This window comes from Nerophis ophidion, linkage group LG16 (assembly GCF_033978795.1).
Source record: "Nerophis ophidion isolate RoL-2023_Sa linkage group LG16, RoL_Noph_v1.0, whole genome shotgun sequence".
Lineage (NCBI taxonomy): Eukaryota > Metazoa > Chordata > Actinopteri > Syngnathiformes > Syngnathidae > Nerophis > Nerophis ophidion.
The window spans coordinates 27,758,850-27,780,346 of NC_084626.1; the positions used below are offsets into that span (position 1 = coordinate 27,758,850).

General features: G+C 39.5%; 1 protein-coding gene across 1 annotated transcript; it reads right to left on the minus strand.

Moving 5' to 3' along the window:
- Positions 1-497: 497 nt before the first annotated feature.
- On the minus strand, positions 498-1,452 carry LOC133535676 (uncharacterized; the record flags this gene model as incomplete). The annotated part of the gene is made up of 1 exon (XM_061875627.1): positions 498-1,452. A coding segment is annotated over one exon (897 nt), but the record flags the coding sequence as incomplete, so codon positions are not given.
- Positions 1,453-21,497: the final 20,045 nt, after the last annotated feature.

A 21,497-nucleotide genomic window follows, 5' to 3' on the forward strand; every position in this document is an offset into this window, starting at 1 on the left:
TTTGTATGAAAATAAACCCGACGAGACTCGCTCATCGGCAGTGCACCTTTTACGCGGGTGTGCCTCATGGTCCGGAAAATATCAATCAATCAATCAATCAATGTTTACTTATATAGCCCTAAATCACTAGTGTCTCAAAGGGCTGCACAAACCACCACGACATCCTCGGTAGGCCCACATAAGGGCAAGGAAAATTCACACCCAGTGGGACGTCGGTGACAATGATGACTATGAGAACCTTAGAGAGGAGGAAAGCAATGGATGTCGAGCGGGTCTAACATGATACTGTGAAAGTTCAATCCACAATGGATCCAACACAGTCGCGAGAGTCCAGTCCAGAGCAGATCCAACACAGCAGCGAGAGTCCCGTTCACAGCGGAGCCAGCAGGAAACCATCCCAAGCGGAGGCGGATCAGCAGCGCAGAGATGTCCCCAGCCGATACACAGGCAAGCAGTACATGGCCACCGGATCGGACCGGACTCCCTCCACAGGGGAGAGTGGGACATAGAAGAAAAAGAAAAGAAACAGCAGATCAACTGGTCTAAAAAGGGAGTCTATTTAAAGGCTAGAGTATACAAATGAGTTTTAAGGTGAGACTTAAATGCTTCTACTGAGGTGGCATCTCGAACTGTTACCGGGAGGGCATTCCAGAGTACTGGAGCCCGAACGGAAAACGCTCTATAGCCCGCAGAATTTTTTTGGGCTTTGGGAATCACTAACAAGCCGGAGTCCTTTGAACGCAGATTTCTTGCCGGGACATATGGTACAATACAATCGGCAAGATAGGATGGAGCTAGACCGTGTAGTATTTTATACGTAAGTAGTAAAACCTTAAAGTCATATCTTAAGTGCACAGGAAGCCAGTGCAGGTGAGCCAGTACAGGTGTAATGTGATCAAACTTTCTTGTTCTTGTCAAAAGTCTAGCAGCCGCATTTTGTACCAACTGTAATCTTTTAATGCTAGACATGGGGAGACCCGAAAATAATACGTTACAGTAGTCGAGGCGAGACGTAACAAACGCATGGATAATGATCTCAGCGTCTTTAGTGGACAGAATGGAGCGAATTTTAGCAATATTACGGAGATGAAAGAAGGCCGTTTTAGTAACGCTTTTAATGTGTGCCTCAAAGGAGAGAGTTGGGTCGAAGATAATACCCAGATTCTTTACCGAGTCGCCTTGTTTAATTGTTTGGTTGTCAAATGTTAGAGTTGTATTATTAAATAGAGTTCGGTGTCTAGCAGGACCGATAATCAGCATTTCCGTTTTTTTGGCGTTGAGTTGCAAAAAGTTAGCGGACATCCATTGTTTAATTTCATTAAGACACGCCTCCAGCTGACTACAATCCGGCGTGTTGGTCAGCTTTAGGGGCATGTAGAGTTGGGTGTCATCAGCATAACAGTGAAAGCTAACACCGTATTTGCGTATGATGTCACCTAGCGGCAGCATGTAGATGCTGAAGAGTGCAGGGCCAAGGACCGAACCCTGGGGAACTCCACACGTTACCTTAACGTAGTCCGAGGTCACATTGTTATGGGAGACACACTGCTGTATTTGTGTTTTTGATTGATTGCGATTAATAACCGTTGCTCCAGTACCGTGGCTTACCTGATCGGTGGTTAGATGTCACATTCTGTCATGTCACATATGACCTCGTCCTGAATTGAACTGAATAGCTTTATTTAATTAGGATAATGCTTATTGATCAACATATGAGCAAGGCATCACAGTAAAAATGCTTAGCTTAAATAGCTAAATTTCATCTGGTGTGCTATGGCAGTCGCTATAAAAACAACGTACGTTAAAATATGACTGGGGTAACTCCTGCCGTTTTCCATGTCAATGGCACTTTACTTTGATTTATTGGTACACTAATTGAACGTGCAATTGGACTTGCAAGCACCTCAATGAATCATTAGGGCATCGTTTGAGAAACCAAATGCATCTCTTGCTTTTGAACCGTTTAAAGATTAAATGATTTTTAAAACCTCAGAGATAATTGTATTTTGTATATTAAATACTGGCATTGTATCATCCAGTGGCTTATATGTGATGTCTGGTCACTTTATATGAGCTGTCAGGTCTTCAATGGAAGTGATAAAAAAATCTAGTAAAACTATCAATAATGATATCCACATTTTCAGTTAGTGTACCTTTTACTTGGAGCTAAAGGTCTTTTAAATGTGTGTGTTTGCTTTGCCTTAGTAGTTTAATTAAGTGTTCCCAAATATTTTTTTCATTACTTTTCCCCTCTTATTGTTTCAATGAAAATGTTTGCCTCAGCTTTATGTATCTGTTTTACAACTTAGTTTCTAATGGTGTAAAAATCATTGGTAAATCCTATTTTTAAAGTTTTTATTAATGCGTTGTCTCTTTCCTTTATTAGTTTCCTTATATTATCTATCCAGGGAATATATGTTTCTTATTATGTTTGAATATACCCATTTTTGTAAACTTAGCTGAGGTTTTACTTGGATTTTTAATAAAGCTGTTGAGCTTGCCTCAATGTCTTTGCTTCATGTCATTGCTTCCCATGAATTGATTAACGTGGACCCCAACTTAAATAAGTTGAAAAACGTATTCGGGTGTTACCATTTAGCGGTCAATTGTACGGAATATGTACTGAACTGTGCAATCTACTAATAAAAGTATCAATCAATCTATCAATGACATTAGATCAATCGAGTTGTTGCAATTCATTCTTCAAACTTTGTTGCTCACTTTTGGGTGTAGATCCATAGCTGCAACCTGTAGTGGGTGGAATTGAACGCTGGCTCTTAATTTTTCTTGTAACAAAATAAGGTTGTGTGATCTCGCGGCGACGCCCGTCTTTCCAAAGCCCAAGCGCCGCCGGTTTCCGCCACCCTGCTTTCCAAAGCCGACGTCCCTGGCTTTGCAAAGTCCAAGCTCTGCTGGTTCCTACATACCAGATTTCTCCTGTTCCTGAACATCGCCAGCTCAAGGCTCCAGTACCTCAAGGTCTTGTTGCTGCTCCTGTCGGGCTTGCCGCTGACAGTTTGTTTGTGTTTTAGTTTTTCTTCTGTGTGTTTAGTATTTCCTGTCCTTAGTTCCTGTCAGCACCTTTATTTTGGTTCAGCTTGCTGTTTGTCTCCCTGTGTGCTGTTTTCCCTCAGCTGCGGCTGATTGGCACCTGGCCACACCTGGTGTCAATCAGCCCGCCCCTATTTCATCCTGGATTTACCTGTGTGCTGGATTATTGTATTGCATGTCTCTCTTGTCGTTGCTACTTGTCATTGCTACCTGTCGTGTCGTATCTTGTCTTGTCTATGCAGCGTTGCGGTAAGCTACTGTATGTTTGATTGCGGTTTTTAGCTTACTGCCTTTTGTTCCATGCTTCCAAGTTTATTTTTATATTACATGTACAACTTCTGTTTCCTGCTTGATTCTTGCTAGCTTCCATGCTAAGTTCCTTTATGTTTTCTAGCTCCCATGCTACCTCCCTTAGTTTGTTACCCGCCTTGTGCGCGCTTTGTGTTAGTACCCTTTTGTTTGTTCTTGTTCTATTATTTAAATTAAATCATGTTTTCCTGCAAAATGCCTCCCTCCTTCTCTGCATCTTGGGGTTCGTCAACCACAAATTCTGACAGCTGCTCTGCATCCCACCGTGCTGTCATGTAAATAATTCAATGATTATTTGCAAAAAAATATTAAGTTTATCGGTACTAACATTAAATATCTTGTCTTTGCAGTCCATTCAATTAAAAATAAGTTGAAAATGATTTACATATCATTGTATTCAGTTTTTATTTATGATTTACACAATGTGCCAACGTCACTGGTTTTGGGTTTTGTACATGCATTTACAAGACTGAACATTTTTTTTATCCTGCACTCAAGAGTTTCATTTTTGCAAAGCAAAAATACATAATTGCAAAAAAACAATTGTCCATATTTTCACAAAAATACTGTAGCAGTCTCAAAAGGCATTACGGATTTGTTTTGACAAAAACACACACAATGACTGTGCCTCTGCTATCATCTTATTTGTCTTTTTTTTTTTTTACTTGTTCATGTTATGTATTGTTCTGATCGGTTTTATCAAGTATAATCTTTTGGAAAAGACGAGAAATACTGTGGTTGTTAATATCAGTGTAATGCCAAAATACTACACCAATGTGCCTAAATAACTTAATATACAAACCCAGTTTCCATGAGTTGGGAAATTGTGTTAGATGTAAATATAAACGGAATACAATGATTTGCAAATCCTTATCAACCCATATTCAGTTGAATATGCTACAAAGACAACATATTTGATGTTCAAACTGATAAACATTTATTTTTTGCAAATAATCATTAACTTTAGCAACACGGTACAAAGAATTTGGGAAAAGTGGCAATAAATACTGATTAAAATGAGGAGTGCTCATCAAACACTTATTTGGAATATCCCACAGGTGTGCAGGCTAATTGGGAACAGGTGGGTGCCATGATTGGGTATAAAAGCAGCTTCCATGAAATGCTAAGTAATTCACAAACAAGGATGGGGCGAGGGTCACCAATTTGTAAGCAAATTGTCGAACAGTTTTAGAACAACATTTCTCAAGGAGCTATCGCAAGGAATTTAGGGATTTTACCACCTACGGTCCGTAAAACCATCAAAATGTTTAGAGAATCTGGAGAAATCACTGCACGTAAGCGATGATATTACGAACCGTTGATCCCTCAGGCGGTGCTGCATCAAAAACCGACATCTGAGTGTAAAGAATATCACCACTTGGGCTCAGGAACACTTCATAAAACCACTGTCAGTAACTACAGTTGGTCGCTACATCTGTAAGTGCAAGTTAAAACTCTATTATGCAAAGCGAAAGCCATTTATCAACAACACCCAGGAACGCCGCCAGCATCGCTGGGCCCGAGCTCAGCTAAGATGGACTGATGCTAAGTGGAAAAGTGTTCTGTGGTCTGACGAGTCCACATTTCAAATTATATTTTGAAACTGTGGACGTGGTGTCCTCCGGAACAAAGAGGAAAATAACCATCCGGATTGTTATAGGCGCAAAGTTCAAAAGCCAGCATCTGTGATGGTATGGGGGTGTATTAATGCCCAAGGCATGGGTAACTTACACATTTGTGAAGGCACCAATAATGCTGCATGGTCCATACAGGTTTTGGAGCAACATATGCTGTCATCAAAGCAACGTTATCATGGACGCCCCTGCTTATTTCAGCAAGACAATGCCAAGCCACGTGTAACAACAGCGTGGCTTCGTAGTAAAAGAGTGCGGGTACTTTCTTGGCCCGCCTGCAGTCCAGAAATGTCTCCCACGGAAAATGTGTGGCGCATAATGAAGCGTAAAATACGACAAGACCCCGGACTTTTGAACAACTTAAGCAGTACATCAAGCAAGAATGGTAAATAGTTCCACTTTCAAAGCTTCATCATCTGGTTTCTTCAGTTCCCAAACGTTTTTTGAGTGTTGTTAAAAGATAAAGGTGATGTAACACAGTGGTGAACATGCCCTTTCCCAACTACTTTGTTACGTGTTGCAGCCATGATATTCTAAGTTAATTATTATTTGCAAAAAAAAAAAAAGTTTATGAGTTTGGACATCAAATATCTTGTTTTTGTAGTGCATTCAAATGAATATGGGTTGAAAAGGATTTGCAAATCATTGTATTCCGTTTATATTTACGTCGAACACAATTTCCCAACTCATATGGAAACGGGGTTTGTACACATCTTGTAATATACCATGAACAACAACAAGAACAAAGGATTCAAAGAAAGTATATCTGCTCAGACATAACAAAGAGGCCAACACAGTGTGATGTTGCATATTATTGGATGAGATGCACAATCCTGCAGCCATTAAGCAGTAAATGCTCCACAAAAGAGGTGATTACACCTGCTGGTCATCAGTCAGAAGACCATAATAAAGCGCTTTTAAACACATTAGGGTGACATTTTGAAAAAGAGGATTGTTTTTACATGCCCCCTCCCCCCTTACCCCCACAACAAGCACTTCGGGCAGATGGAGCTTAAAGGCAAACCTCATGGGGAGCCGACGTAAGAGTCCATGTGCTAAGCAGCAGCATGAAATCTCCGCAGTAGCGCTGCAAGAAAGGTCATGTGACCACTAAAGTGCTTTAAAAACCACAAACACAACATACCTTATAATGCTTTGTCACTGTCTGTGCATTACGTATAAGGGCGTATAGTTATCTGAATGTTAGTTTTTACATCAGTTTTTGTTGGTAATTGGTTCAAAAACAGAAGCCATGAACAAAAGAATAATTTGATTGATTGATTGATTAATACATACTTTTATTAGTAGATTGCACAGATCAGTACATATTCCGTACAATTGACCACTAAACGGTAACACCTGAATACGTTTTTCAACTTGTTTAAGTCGGGGGTCCACGTTAATCAATTCATGGTACAAATATATACTATCAGCATAATACATTCATCACACAGGTTAATCATCATCAATCAATCAATGTTTATTTATACAGCCCTAAATCACAAGTGTCTCAAAGGGCTGCGACAAACCACACACAAACTTGGGAGTAGATTCATGACTTCAGACCAGGGGTTCCCAAACTCTGGTACGTGCACCACTCGTGGTAGGACAGCCCCATCTAGTGGTACGCCCCCTGAAGAACAGTGTTTTATTGTCTTGAACTCAAACACAGTGTTCAAACTTAGTGTCACGTTACAGCTGCAAAACATATCAAATATACGTGTTAAATAACACCTCTGTCTTGTTTTTAATGAATACTTAGGCCTACTACGCTACTGTGTTGCACATGTTAGTCATTACGGTGGCACTTGGAGAAAAAAAAGTTTGAAAGTCTCTGCGTGTGGGTTTCTCCTGGGACCGACAGAATCTTTGTGAGCCCAAAGTCCAGGATCATAGTATATACATTGAATTATTTACATTATTTACAATCCGGGGGAGAGCCCCGCCACCCGGCGGAGGAAACTCATTTCGGCCGCTTGTACCCGTGATCTTATCCTTTCGGTCATGACCCAAAGCTCATGACCATAGGTGAGGATGGGAACGTAGATCGACCGGTAAATTGAGAGCTTTGCCTTCCGGCTCAGCTCCTTCTTCACCACAACGGATCGGTACAACGTCCGCATTACTGAAGACGCCGCACCGATCCGCCTGTTGATCTCACGATCCACTCTTCCCCCACTCGTGAACAAGACTCCTAGGTACTTGAACTCCTCCACTTGGGGCAGGGTCTCCTCCCCAACCCGGAGATGGCACTCCACCCTTTTCCCGGGCGAGAACCATGGACTCGGACTTGGAGGTGCTGATTTTCATTCCGGTCGCTTCACACTCGGCTGCGAACCGATCCAGTGAGAGCTGAAGATCCCGGTCAGATGAAGCCATCAGGACCACATCATCTGCAAAAAGCAGAGACCTAATCCTGCGGTTACCAAACCGGAACCCCTCAACGCCTTGACTGCGCCTAGAAATTCTGTCCATAAAAGAGATAGGGTGAGAAGCTCTGCCATCCGGGAGGAACTCAAAGTAAAGCCGCTGCTCCTCCACATGGAGAGGAGCCAGATGAGGTGGTTTGGGCATCTGGTCAGGATGCCACCCGAACGCCTCCCTAGGGAGGTGTTTAGGGCACGTCCAGCTGGTAGGAGGCCACGGGGAAGACCCAGGACACGTTGGGAAGACTATGTCTCCCGGCTGGCCTGGGAACGCCTCGGGATCCCCCGGGAAGAGCTAGACGAAGTGGCTGGGGAGAGGGAAGTCTGGGTTTCCCTGCTTAGGCTGTTGCACCCGCGACCCGACCTCGGATAAGCGGAAGATGATGGATGGATGGATGGACAATCTGGGGGGTGAGATGAAGAGCTTTGGTTGATATCATCAACAATTGCATCAACAGAGAAATGGACATTGAAACAGTGTAGGTCTTACTTAGTAGGATATGTACAGCCAGCAGAGAACATAGTGAGTTCACATAGCATAAGAACAAGTAAATACATTAGAAGTACATTTGATTATTTGCATTTGGTTATTTACAATAAGGGGAGATGGGATGTGGATGGGGGAGGGTATTAGTAAAGGGTTGATGTTGCCTGAAAGTGCTGTTTTAGAGCAGTTTTGAAGGAATATAGAGATGCATTGGGGTTTTACATGCAGAAAGAAATGGAACATACTTATGAATAACAGAAAAATTGGTAAATTTAACATTTAACATTGGCTTTACTAGGGCTGCGAATCTTTGGGTGTCCCACGATTCGATTCAAAATCGATTTTTTTTCAATTCAACACAATTCTCGATTCAAAAACGATTTTTTCCCCCAATTCAAAAGGATTCTCTGTTCATTCCATATGTAGGATTTCAGCAGGATCTACCCCAGTCTGCTGACATGCAAGCAGAGTAGTAGATTTTTGTAAAAAGCTTTTATAATTGTAAAGGACAATGTTTTATCAATTTGTTTCAACTATTAAACGAACCAAAAATATGACTAATTTTATCTTTGTGGAAATATTGGACACAGTGTGTTGTCAAGCTTATGAGATGCAATGCAAGTGTAAGCCACTGTGAAACCATTATTATTATTTTTTTTATAAATGTCTAATGATAATGTCAATGAGAGATTTTTAATCACTGCTATGTTGAAATTATAACTAGTATTGATACTGTTGTTGATAATATTCATTTTTGTTTCACTACTTTTGGTTTGTTCTGTGTCGTGTTTGTGTCTTCTCTCAATTGCTCTGTTTATTGCAGTTCTGAGTGTTGCTGGGTAAGGTTTGGTTTTGGAATTGGATTGCATTGTTATGGTATTGCTGTGTATTGTTTTGTTGGATTTATTAAAAAAAAAATTAAAAATCACCAAAAAAAATCGATTTAAAAAAAAATGAGAATCGCGATTCGAATTCGAATCGATTTTTTCCCACACCCCTAGCCTTTACTTTGCACTTTGCTACAAGGGATTTCTTAAATTCAGTAGTATTGCTCACCTTCTTTATTAAGTTGCTGTGTCCTGTAACTTTTTTGACCCCATGTTAAATAGTATATTTGCAGACTTACTTAATAGTAGTATTGTCCCGGTCCCAAAATGTATTTCGATACTTGTCGATACTTTTCTAAATAAAGGGGACTACAAAGAATGGCATTGTTGGCTTTATTTTAACAAAAAATGCTATAATACTTAAAGGCCTACTGAAAGCCACTACTAGCGACCACGCAGTCTGATAGTTTATATATCAATGATGAAATATTAACATTGCAACACATGCCAATACGGCCTTTTTAGTTTACTAAATTGCAATTTTAAATTTCCCGCGAAGTATCCTGTTGAAAATGTCGCGGAATGATGACGCTTATGTTGACGCGTGTTTGTGACGTTATTGGTTGGAGCGGACATTACAGACCAGCACCACTCACGGCTAAAAGTCGTCTCTTTTCATCGCATAATTACACAGTATTTTGGACATCTGTGTTGCTGAATCTTTTACAATTTGTTCAATTAATAATGGAGACTATAAAAAACAATGCTGTTGGTGGAAAGCGGTGGATTGAAGCTGCCTTTAGTAACCGAAACATAGCCGGTGTTTATTTATTTGTTGTGTAACTTTAACACAGAGCGGTCAAACGAACATGTTTCTCTACCACATGTCAACCAATTGTGATATTAAGTCAGCTCTTACCGGAGACTTCAGCAAATAATGTGACCTCCTCCTGCAGCTGTCAAAAAGGCAGCTGTAACCTTGGCTCCTCCAATGGCTTCTCTCAGAGACACTGGCATTCACCGTAGCCCTCCGACTTTCAGGTATGACTTCACAATCTCACTAAAACACTATTAACACAATAAGCAGATAAGGGATTTTCCAGAATTATCCTAGTAAATGTGTCTAATAACATCTGAATCGCCCCCACAGCCGCCGCCTGGAGCCGTTGCCTTTTCTTTCTTTTTTTCCCTTTTTTTTTAGTGCCTCACTCTAACTTTCCTCATCTACGAATCTTTCATCCTTGCTCAAATTAATGGGGAAATCGTCGCTTTCTCAGTCGGAATCGGTCTCGCTGCTGGTGGCCATGATTGTAAACAATGTGAGGATGTGAGGAGCTCCACAACCCGTGACGTCACGCGCACATCGTCTGCTACTTCCGGTACAGGCAAGGTTTTTTTATTAGTGACCAAAAGTTGCGAACTGTTCTCTACTAAATCCTTTCAGCAAAAATATGGCAATATCGCGAAATGATCAAGTATGACACATAGAATGGACCTGCTATCCCCGTTTAAATAAGAAAATCTCATTTCAGTAGGCCTTTAAACTTGTATTTCTTATTGCAGGTTTGTCCTAAAATAGAATAGTGAACATACTAGACAACTTGTCTTTTAGTAATAAGTAAAGAAACAAAGGCTCCTAATTAGTCTGCTGACTTATGCAGTAACTTATTATGTCATTTTCCATTCTATTATTTTGTCAAAATTATTAAGGACAAGTGGTAGAAAATTAATTATTAATCTACTTATTCATTTACTGTTAATATCTGCTTGTATTCTCTTTTAACATGTTCTATCTACACTTCTGTTAAAATGTATCCATCCATCCATTTCCTACCGCTTGTCCCTTTTGGGGTCGCGGGGGGAGCTGGAGCCTATCTCAGCTACATTCGGTATACCCTGCCTTCCGTCGGAATGCAGCCGAGATAGGCTCCAGCGAAATGTAATAATCACTCATTCTTCTGTTGTTTGATACTTTACATTAGTTTTGGCTGATACCACAAATTTAGGTATCGATCCGATACCAAGTAGTTCCAGGATCATACATTGGTCATATTATGTGTCCAGGGACATATTTACTGAGTTAATAAACATAATATGAAATATAAGAAAAGGAAAAAAAATTGTGATGACAAAAAATAGCTAGATAGGCCATTGTAATTGGTATCATTACAGTGGATGTTAGGTGTAGATCCACCAATGGCGTTTGTTTGCATTGTGACGCCGGTGAGCTACGGTGTGTAGTGAAGCATTTTTAGCTATTCCTCATCCTGTAGGGATGATACTTGTAAGAAACTTACTTTATTTGTTGCCATGTAGGCGAGGATTAGTAATTTAAAATTAGCTAAAGCACTGCAGACTACGACTTGACGTTAGCTGCTGGCTAGCTAGCCATGTCTTAAAGCACCTTTTTCTGAGGGCGTTTCAGTATTTTAGCTTCATCTTTATATTTAGTTTTTAAGCCAAAATGCATCAATTCTCCCTTTTCTGTCTACACATTGTGTCTGCTTGTAAGTACTCTGTGATTGTGAGTTGCCGAACATGCTCCTCGGCTTGTAAAACCAGCCATGACGTGACAACGGCCCGCTGTCATGCCCGTTAAAAAAAAAAGACAGATACTTTTAGAGGCCGTATAGTACCAAATAAGAATCATTAGTAACGCGGTACTATACTAGTACTGAACAACCCAAATCTGCAGCAATACTTAAAAGAAACAAATGCAGGGACTGAAATACCAATGTGTAGGATTTTTTGTTTGAGCACTTCTGTCTGAGGAATGATACACACTGCAAAAACGGAAATCTAAGTAAGATTAAATATCTCAAATAAGGGTGCTATTTGCTTATTTTATGTCTGATAAGATAATTATTCTCACTAAGCAGATTTTATGTTAGTGTTTTTCTTGTTTAAAGGGTTTTGCTCCTAAATGATCTCAGTGAGATATTACAGGTTGTAGCTGAGATGTCATGACCTATATTGAGTAAAACATGCTTGAAACTAGAATATCAACCGTTGCAAAGCTGTGTCAACAACACCCAGAAGTATAAAAGTACTTTTTCAAAGTAATATTTTTTTCTTTATGTCAAGATAATGGCACTAGTATTTACTTAATTTAGGAATATTTTTCAACATATTGAGCAAAAAGGTCTCATATTTTTTTTCTACCAAGAAAAGTGCACTTGTTATTAGTGAGAATATACTTATTTTAAGGTATTTTGGATTCATTGAGGTTAGCTAATTTTACTTGTTTTGGAAAGTCTTGACAAGCCAAATTTTCTTGTTCTATTGGCAGATAATTTTGCTTAGTTCAAGTAAAATACCCCTCATTTTCGTATTTTTTTTTCTTGTTTTTAAAGACTGATTTTTTGCAGTGCACATACAAAAAGACAGAAAATTATTTAAACTGTAGAAAAAATATGCCTCAATTTGTCACCAAAATACAAAGTCAATGAATAGTGGAGCGTACCAAAACCGAGATACCCCATACTCTTTAACTTGTACAATAACAGGATGTGGCAGGTTGTGCCAAAATTGGAATCAGATGAAGAAAAACTCAGACAGGAGTGACAAATACATTTTCACCGCATGCCACATTGACGTTACGGTTGCTCTCAGAGGGTCAGTTATATTGTGAAAGCATTACAGTAATAACTTCTCTTTGTAATATTACAGATATGCCACTGTATTAAATGCAAATTTTTTTTTTGAACCAATATTATGTACTTTTGAAATCAGCAGTTATGGTTAGATAGTGGTAGCTAGAAAACTATTGTAAATAAAAACAAATATATATATATATATATATATATATATATATATATATATATATATATATATATATATATATATATATATATATATATATATATATATATATATATATACACACACACACACACACTGTATACAGTATATATGTGTACAGTTGTGATCAAAATTATTCAACCCCCACACAATGTTGGTGTTTTAGCAAGTTGGACATTTATTCCGTATTTTGTTTATAGTCATATCAAATAAAGATGTGTCAAATAGACAAATGCAACTTAAATTGTAACACTGTATTTTACAAAATACCAAAAAAGGACATTTTTCTTAATACCTCATGGACAAAATGATTCAACCCCCTAGTTCCATGCATCTTTAGTACTTGGTAGAACACCCTTTGGCAGTAATGACATCCTTCAAAGGTGATACATAACCGGACACAAGCTTCTTGCAAGCATCTACAGGTATTTTAGCCCATTCCTCTTGGGCAAAGGCCTCCAGTTCATTCATATTTTTGGGCATGCGTGCTGCAACTGCCTTCTTCAAGTCCCACCACAGGTTTTCTACAGGATTTAGGTCTGGCGACTGTGAAGGCCACTCCAGAGTCTTCCAGCCCTTCTTCTGCAACCACTCTGATGTTGATTTGGAGGTATGCTTGGGATCGTTGTCCTGTTGGAAGGTCCAACGTCTCCCAAGCCTCAGCTTTGTCACTGACTTCATGACATTTGCAGATAATATATCCTGGTGGGAAATATAATTCATAATGCCTTGAACGCTCTGGAGATTCCCGGTACCTGAGGCAGAGAAACAGCCCCAGAGCATGATTGACCCCCACCATGCTTAACAGTAGGAAAGGTGTTCTTCTCTTTGTAAGCTTCATTTTTTCTCCTCCAGACATAACGTTGATTCATAGGCCCAAAGAGTTCCACTTTTGTCTCATCACTTCATAGAACAGTTTTCCAAAACCTTTGGGGTTTGTCCAGATGATTTTTGGCATACTGGAGTCTATTTTTCTTGTGCCTGGTAGTCAGAAGTGGGGTGAGCCTGGGAGTTCTGGCATGGAGGCCTTCATCTCGTAGTGCGCGCCTTATTGTCTGGGACAATACCTGCGTTCCCCCCTCTGCAATGTCCTGTTGTAGTTCTTCTTTCCCCCACTGTACGCTTCAAATACCGGACAGCAGTGGCACACAGCATCCTCTTTCTACCACGCCCAGGTAGTACTTCCACTGTGCCTTTAGCTTCAAACTTGCGAATTATGCTTCCAACTGTGTCTCTTGGAATGTGTAATGTCTTTGCTATTTTTTTTATATCCATATCCTTTCTTATGAAGAGAAATTACCTCCTCTCTTGACTTCTTTGACCACTCCCTGGACTTCACCATGTTGCAAATACACCATTGACCATCTACAAGAAGCTGAGCGTCACAGTCTTTTTCAATCAGTTTAACTGTTGCTCGTTATGGTTCTAATCACATCTGGAGGTGTTTTCAACACCTGATTGAAAAGTCCTTATTCAAATTCTATTCTTAAGAGTTATGATCCTCAAGGGGTTTAATAATTTTGTCAATGAGATATTAAGAGAAATTACACTGTTTGGTATGTTACAAAATATAATGTCATTTTAGTTGTATGGCCATTTGACACATATTTATTTGATATGACTATAAACAAAATGTGGAATAAATGTCCAACTTGCTAAAACACAAAAATTGTGTGGGGATTGAATAATTTTGATCACAACTGTATATATATATATATATATATATATATATATATATATATATATAGTACAGGGCAAAAAATTGGACACATCTTCTCATTCAATGTTTTTTGTATTTTTCATATCCATTTGAACATATTGAAGGAATCGAAACTATGAATGAACACATGTGGAGTCACATACTTAACCAAAAAAGGTGAAATAACTGAAACATGTTTTACATTAAGGTTTTTTCAAAATAGCCACTCTTTGTTTTGATTACTGCTTTGCACACTCTTAGCATTCTCTTGAAGTAGTCACCTGAAATGATTTTCACTTCACTGGCGTGCCTTATCAGGTTTGATTAGTGGAATTTCTGGCTCTATCAATGGGATTGGGACTATCAGTTGTGTTGTGAATGAGAAGGTTTGTCCAAACTTTTTGCCTGTACATATATATATATATGTATATATATATATATATACATATATATATATATTCATATATACATATATATATACGTGTGTGTGTGCGTGTATATGTATGTATGTATTTATGTATATATATATAGGTGTATATACTGTACATATATATATATAAATATATATATATATATATATATATATGTAATATATGTGTGTGGAAGGGGCGTGGTTGACGTGTCCCCTGCGGGCGGGGCATGTGCAGGAGCCGGCTGTGAAGCCACGACAGGTGAAGAGATTTCTCAGCTGGAACGAGTTGTCAAATGATACAACACTCTTTTATTTTCAAGTCGTCTCTTTGCTTTTCAGCAATGTTCAGTTTAGTGGTTTGTTTGTCAAGCATCTCTCCTCCCGGATTTTCCTCAACCTCATGGTCTCCAGCGCGCCTGATGAAGAGACAGGTGATTAGACAACTCGTTTCAGCAGAGAAATCTCCTCACCTGTCGTTGCTTCACAGCCGGCTCCTGCACATGCCCCGCCCGCAGGGGACACGTCGACCACGCCCCTTCCACAATGTGTAATGTGTAATTTCTCGTCCTTTCACTTGTCAAAATGAAGCTTAAAGGCCTACCGAAATGAGATTTTCTAATTTAAACGGGGATAGCAGGTCCGTTCTATGTGTCATACTTGATCATTTCGCGATATTGCCATATTTTTGCTGAAAGGATTTAGTAGAGAACATCCACGATAAAGTTCGCAACTGGAGAAAAGCCCTGCCTTTACCGGAAGTCGCAGACGATGACGTCACATGTTGATGGCTCCTCACATATTCACATTGATTTTAATGGGAGCCTCCAACAAAAACAGCTATTCAGACCGAGAAAACGTCAATTTCCCCATTAATTTGAGCGGGGATAAAAGATATTTGAGGATATTGATAGTGACGGACTAGAAAAAAAAAAAAAACGCGATGGCAATCGCATTGCATTGAGACGGATTCATATGTTTTTAGAGACATTTACTAGGATAATTCTGGGAAATCCCTTATCTTTCTATTGTGTTGCTAATGTTTTAGTGAGTTTAACAGTACCTGATAGTCGGAGGTGTACGTCCACGGCCGGGTGTTGACGCGCAGTGTCTCGGGGAAGTCGATGGCAGCTGTATGGACGGCACAAGCTCAGCTGATATCCGGTAAGAAGCGACTTTTTAACCACAATTTTCTCACCGAAACCTGCTGGTTGACATGTAGTCGGGATCCATGTCCGGCAGCACGACTTTTAACAGGGGCCAGGAAACACCAGCATATAACCCCAATTCTTCAGAGTTTGCACTGGCTCCCTGTTCATTTTAGAATTGATTTTAAAACATTGCTGTTTGTTTTTAAATCTTTACATGGACTGGCACCTCAATATATCTCGGACCTTATCCAAATTTACATTCCTGCACGCGCTCTGAGGTCCGAGAGCCAGTTCCAGCTCGTGGTGCCCAAGACCAGACTTAAGACCAGGGGAGACAGGGCCTTCTCTGTGGTCGGCCCTAAGCTCTGGAACACTCTGCCCCTCCATGTTCAAACTGCTTCCACAGTGGAGTGTTTTAAGTCTCGTCTTAAGACCCACTTTTATTCTTTGGCTTTTAACACTACGTGAGTTGTGTGGTCCTCTGTTGTCCTCTGTGTTTTTTATACACTTTGATTTCTATTTTACTGTTTTAATTGATTTGACCCTTTAAAATAGTTTTTAATCATATTTGTTTTTGTATTGTTTTTATATTTATTAATTGTATTAATTTTATTAATTTTTATTAATTTTTTGTTTTTATTCAGTCATTGGTGGAGCATAATATTGTTTTTAACATGGCTGTGCAGGACTTTGGAAACGTTATTGTTGTTTAAATGTGCTATATAAATAAAGTGGATTGGATTGGATTAGTAAAGTTTCACCTCCGTGAATTTTAAACAAGGAATCACCGTGTGTTTGTGTGGCTAAAGGCTAAAGCTTCCCAACTCCGTCTTTCTACTTTGACTTCTCCAATATTAATTGAACAAATTGCAGAAGATTCAGCAACACAGATGTCCAAAATACTGTATAATTATGCCGTTAAAGCAGACGACTTTTAGCTGTGTGTGTGTGCAGCGCTCATATTCATAACAGCCCGTGACGTCACGCGTACACGTCATCATTACGCGAGAAAAAACTCCCGGGAAATTTAAAATTGCAATTTAGTAAACTAAAAAGGCCGTATTGGCATGTGTTGCAATGTTAATATTTCATCATTGATATATAAACTATCAGACTGCGTGGTGGGTAGTAGTGGCTTTCAGTAGGCCTTTAAACTGGGTACTATCTCAGCGATCCTGTTCTGTCTCCCTGTAATGTTTGTCTGATCTTGAATGGGATTGTGCTGAAAATTGTAATTTTCCTGAAGGAACTCTCCTGACGGAATAAATAAAGTACTATCTAATCTAATCTAATCTATCTAAAAGACTCCAGCTGAGTAAAAACATGCAAGATATAGTTACACTAATCAGCACTCTTCAGCACACAAATGCCCCCTAAAATCTCTTGCAACTCCAAAGTTTTTTTAGTTATTATTTCTCTCCGCTGTCAAGTATGTCGTAATTAAGATACATAAGAAATGAAGAAGTTGTCCTCGAATACTGTAATGAAATTTTAAATACAACATTTTAGGAACGCCCCAATCAGCCTTCGACACCACAGCCCTTTGTGTTACTTGCTGAGTCGTTTTTACTTCGTATTACTCCTTCCTGATTTTGACCGTTGCCTGATAATACAAGATGGGTGTTTTTTTTTTTCTTTTCTTGTTTATTTGACCTTTGAAAGAGACTTTTACCCTTTTGTCTGGCATTTTCAGAAAGAATATTGATCCGAATGAGTCTGCAGCTGCGTTGTCATTCAGTACTTTGGGTCCGGCTTGGCATGCAAGACCGATCATTATTATTTTGTTGGTTTTCCTTACTCAACCTGTCACAAACTATCCATTCCAAAAATCCTTTGAAAAGATTGCAGTCCACTTCAAATGGATGGATCAATAGACGCTTTAGGCTATTTCTTTAGCGTCTTGTCAGATATTAGCTGGAACACATACAATTTACTAGCTCCACCGTTTAGTGACCAGAGGTGGGTATTAACGCACTACATTTACGCTGAGTTTCATTCCGATTGTTACATTTCTTTAAATAATAAATATCTACAATCTATTGATTAAGACCTGCAAAGACCAATTCATTTGTCAGCGAGCCTTCTTCTGGCAGGCACCGTCACATGACGGTTTTGCCAATCCAATGGAAGCTTGAGTGACTCCATCATCTTCCGCTTATCCGAGGTCGGGTCGCGGGGGCAACAGCCTAAGCAGGGAAACCCAGACTTCCCTCTCCCCAGCCACTTCGTCTAGCTCTTCCCGGGGGATCCCGAGGCGTTCCCAGGCCAGCCGGGAGACATAGTCTTCCCAACGTGTCCTGGGTCTTCCCCGTGGCCTCCTACCGGTTGGACGTGCCCTAAACACCTCCCTAGGGAGGCGTTCGGGTGGCATCCTGACCAGATGCCCGAACCACCTCATCTGGCTCCTCTTGATGTGAAGGAGCAGCGGCTTTACTTTGAGTTCCTCCCGGATGACAGAGCTTCTCACCCTATTTCTAAGGGAGAGCCCCGCCACACGGCGGAGGAAACTCATTTCAGCCGCTTGTACTCGTGATCTTATCCTTTCGGTCATGACCCAAAGCTCATGACCATAGGTGAGGATGGGAACGTAGATCGACCGGTAAATTGAGAGCTTTGCCTTCCGGCTCAGCTCCTTCTTCACCACAACGGATCGGTACAACGTCCGCATTACTGAAGACGCCGCACCGATCCGCCTGTCGATCTCACGATCCACTCTTCCCTCACTCGTGAACAAGACTCCTAGGTATTGGAACTCCTCCACTTGGGGCAGGGTCTCCTCCCCAACCCGGAGATGTCATTCCACCCTTTTCCGGGCGAGAACCATGGACTCGGACTTGGAGGTGCTGATTCTCATTCCGGTCGCTTCACACTCGGCTGCGAGTGACTTTTGACTACATTTTACCAATCAAACGGAGCCTAGCAGTCACATTATTTTGTTTCACCAATTTATCGTAAGCTTTAGTGATGTTTGACTCCATTCCACCAATCAAACTTAAAATAGCATTATTCCTTGTTAGGAATAACAAGCCGGTTGCAGTGTTATTTTTGCGGACTAAAAAATGTTCTCCTAGTTATCGTCAACCACCTATTTTACCCTGACTAAAATAGGACGATAACGATTCACAACAAAGGCACGTTGACGAAAACGATCACGGAATTGACAATTTAGTCGACGAAAATAAAAAAACAGACAAAAATGTCCTCTTTCGGCAAGAAAAGACAATTTAGGAATATATCCAATCACAATAGCATGCAAGAGAGGACAGTTATCCAATCAGGACGACAACTACTAAGACATGGTGTTTGGATTTTTCATCGGGAAACAAGACTACCATATTTTTCGGATTGTAAATAAAAAATTGCGATTTATAGTCTGGAGTGACTTATATGTAAAAAGTATTAACATATTACCGTAAAATATCAAAAAATATTATTTTTCTTATTCACGTAAGAGACTAGGTCGGTGGTCGGCTTACTGCGGCTCCCGAGCCGCATGCGTCTCTTTAGCGCCGCCCTAGTGGCTCTCTGGAGCTTTTTTCAAAAATGTTTTCATATGAGTTGGGAAATTGTGTTAGATGTAAATATAAACTGAATACAATGATTTGCAAATCCTTTTCAGCCCATATTCAATTGAATGCACTACAAAGACAAAATATTTGACATTCAAACTCATAAACTTTATTTTTTTTGCAAATAATAATTAACTTAGAATTTCATGGCAGCAACACGTGCCAAAGTAGTTGAGAAAGGGCATGTTCACTACTGTGTTACATCACCTTTTCTTTCAACAACACTCAATAAACGTTTGGGAACTGAGGTAAGTACCCGCACTCTTTTACTACAAAACCACGCTGTTGTAACATGTGGTTTGGCATTGTCTTGCTGAAATAAGCAGGGGCGTCCATGATAACGTTGCTTGGATGACAACATATGTTGCTCCCAAACCTGTGTGGACCATTCAGCATTAATGGTGCCTTCACAGATGTGTAAGTTACCCATGCCTTTGGCACTAATACACCCCCATACCATCACAGATGCTGGCTTTTGAACTTCGCGCCTATAACAATCCGGATGGTTATTTTCCTCTTTGTTCCGTTTGAAATGTAGACTCGTCAGACCACAGAACACTTTTTTACTTTGCATCAGTCCATCTTAGATGAGCTCGAGGCCAGCAAAGCCAGCGGCGTTCCTGGGTGCTGTTGATAAATGGCCAAGTAAGTTTCTGTTTATTGTTCATAGTTTCTGCCCTTGTGCAAGTTTATGTTTCATTAGTCAAGTTTGTTTTCTGCCTTTTGTTTGCTTTTTTTTTTGTAGTTACAGTGTTAAAATAAAAGATGTCATTACCTTCACGCCTCGCCCGCTCCAACGTTCCTTTGCCTTCAGGAAAAACAAACCCCAAAGTCCACGTTCTGACAAAAGTTTACTGTAATGTTAGTCGACTAAAATGTGGAGGAACTTAGTGAACTAAAACTAGACTAAAACTTTATTAATTTATGTATCTAAAGTCAGAATAAAACTAAGTCCAAAGTAGGGTTGTATGGTATACCGGCATTAGTATAGCACCGCGATACTAATGAATCATATTCGGTACTATTCCGCCTCTGAAAAGTACCGGTCCACCATATGTTAAAAGAGAAAGTAAGCAGATATTAACAGTAAATTAACAAGTAAATTAATAATAAATTTTCTACCACATGTCCTTAATAATTTTGACCAACTAATAGAATGTAAAATGACACAATATGTTACTGCATATGTCAGCAGCTAAATTAGGAGCCTCTGTTTGCTTACTCACTAATAAAAGACAAGTTGTCTTGTATGTTCACCATTTTATTTAAGGAAAAACTTGCAATAAAAAACATTTATTTAATGTATCCTAAGTTTTTTGTTAAAATAAAGCCAATAATGCCATTTTTTGTGGTCCCCTTTATTTAGAAAAGTGTCAAAGTACCGAAAAGTATCAAAATAATATTGGCACCGGTATCAACATATTGGTATCGGGACAACACTAGTCCCAAGACTGTGACTAAAATTATATTAAAAACTGCTGTCAAAATGAGCACTGGTCAGTGGTATTGATAAAATAGAACCCTACTTGTTTAAAAAGTGTCAGAATGTTTCCAAAATGAGACAATTTAACTATGCGACATGACATCGTTTGTTTGAGCAAGCAAAATCATCCTAAAACAGTTGACTAAAATAGCGATCTTTTCGTAGGTCTCTGACAGAGGTGGGTAGGGTAGCCAGAAATTGTACTCAAGTAAGAGTACTGTTACTTTACAGATTTATTACTCGAGTAAAAGTAAGGAGTAGTCATCCAAATATTTACTTGAGTAAAAGTAAAAAGTATGTTGTGAAAAAACTACTCAAGTACTGAGTAACTGATGAGTAACCTGTTTGTTTAATGATTACGGCAACAAGTAATGCACAAAAACATAAAAATAGTAACGAACAAATTCCGAGCCAGGAATATCTCTTAAGCAACTAAAACAATAATATATATTAAATAATAATACATTAAAATAAAAAAATGAAGGCAAATTGAGCCACAATAACTTAACAGCACCATAGGCTCAGTAGGCATTCATCGATTGATTGATTGATTGATTGATTGAAACTTGTATTAGTAGATTGCACAGTACAGTACATATTCCGCACAATTGACCACTAAATGGTAACACCCCAATAAGTTTTTCAACGTTA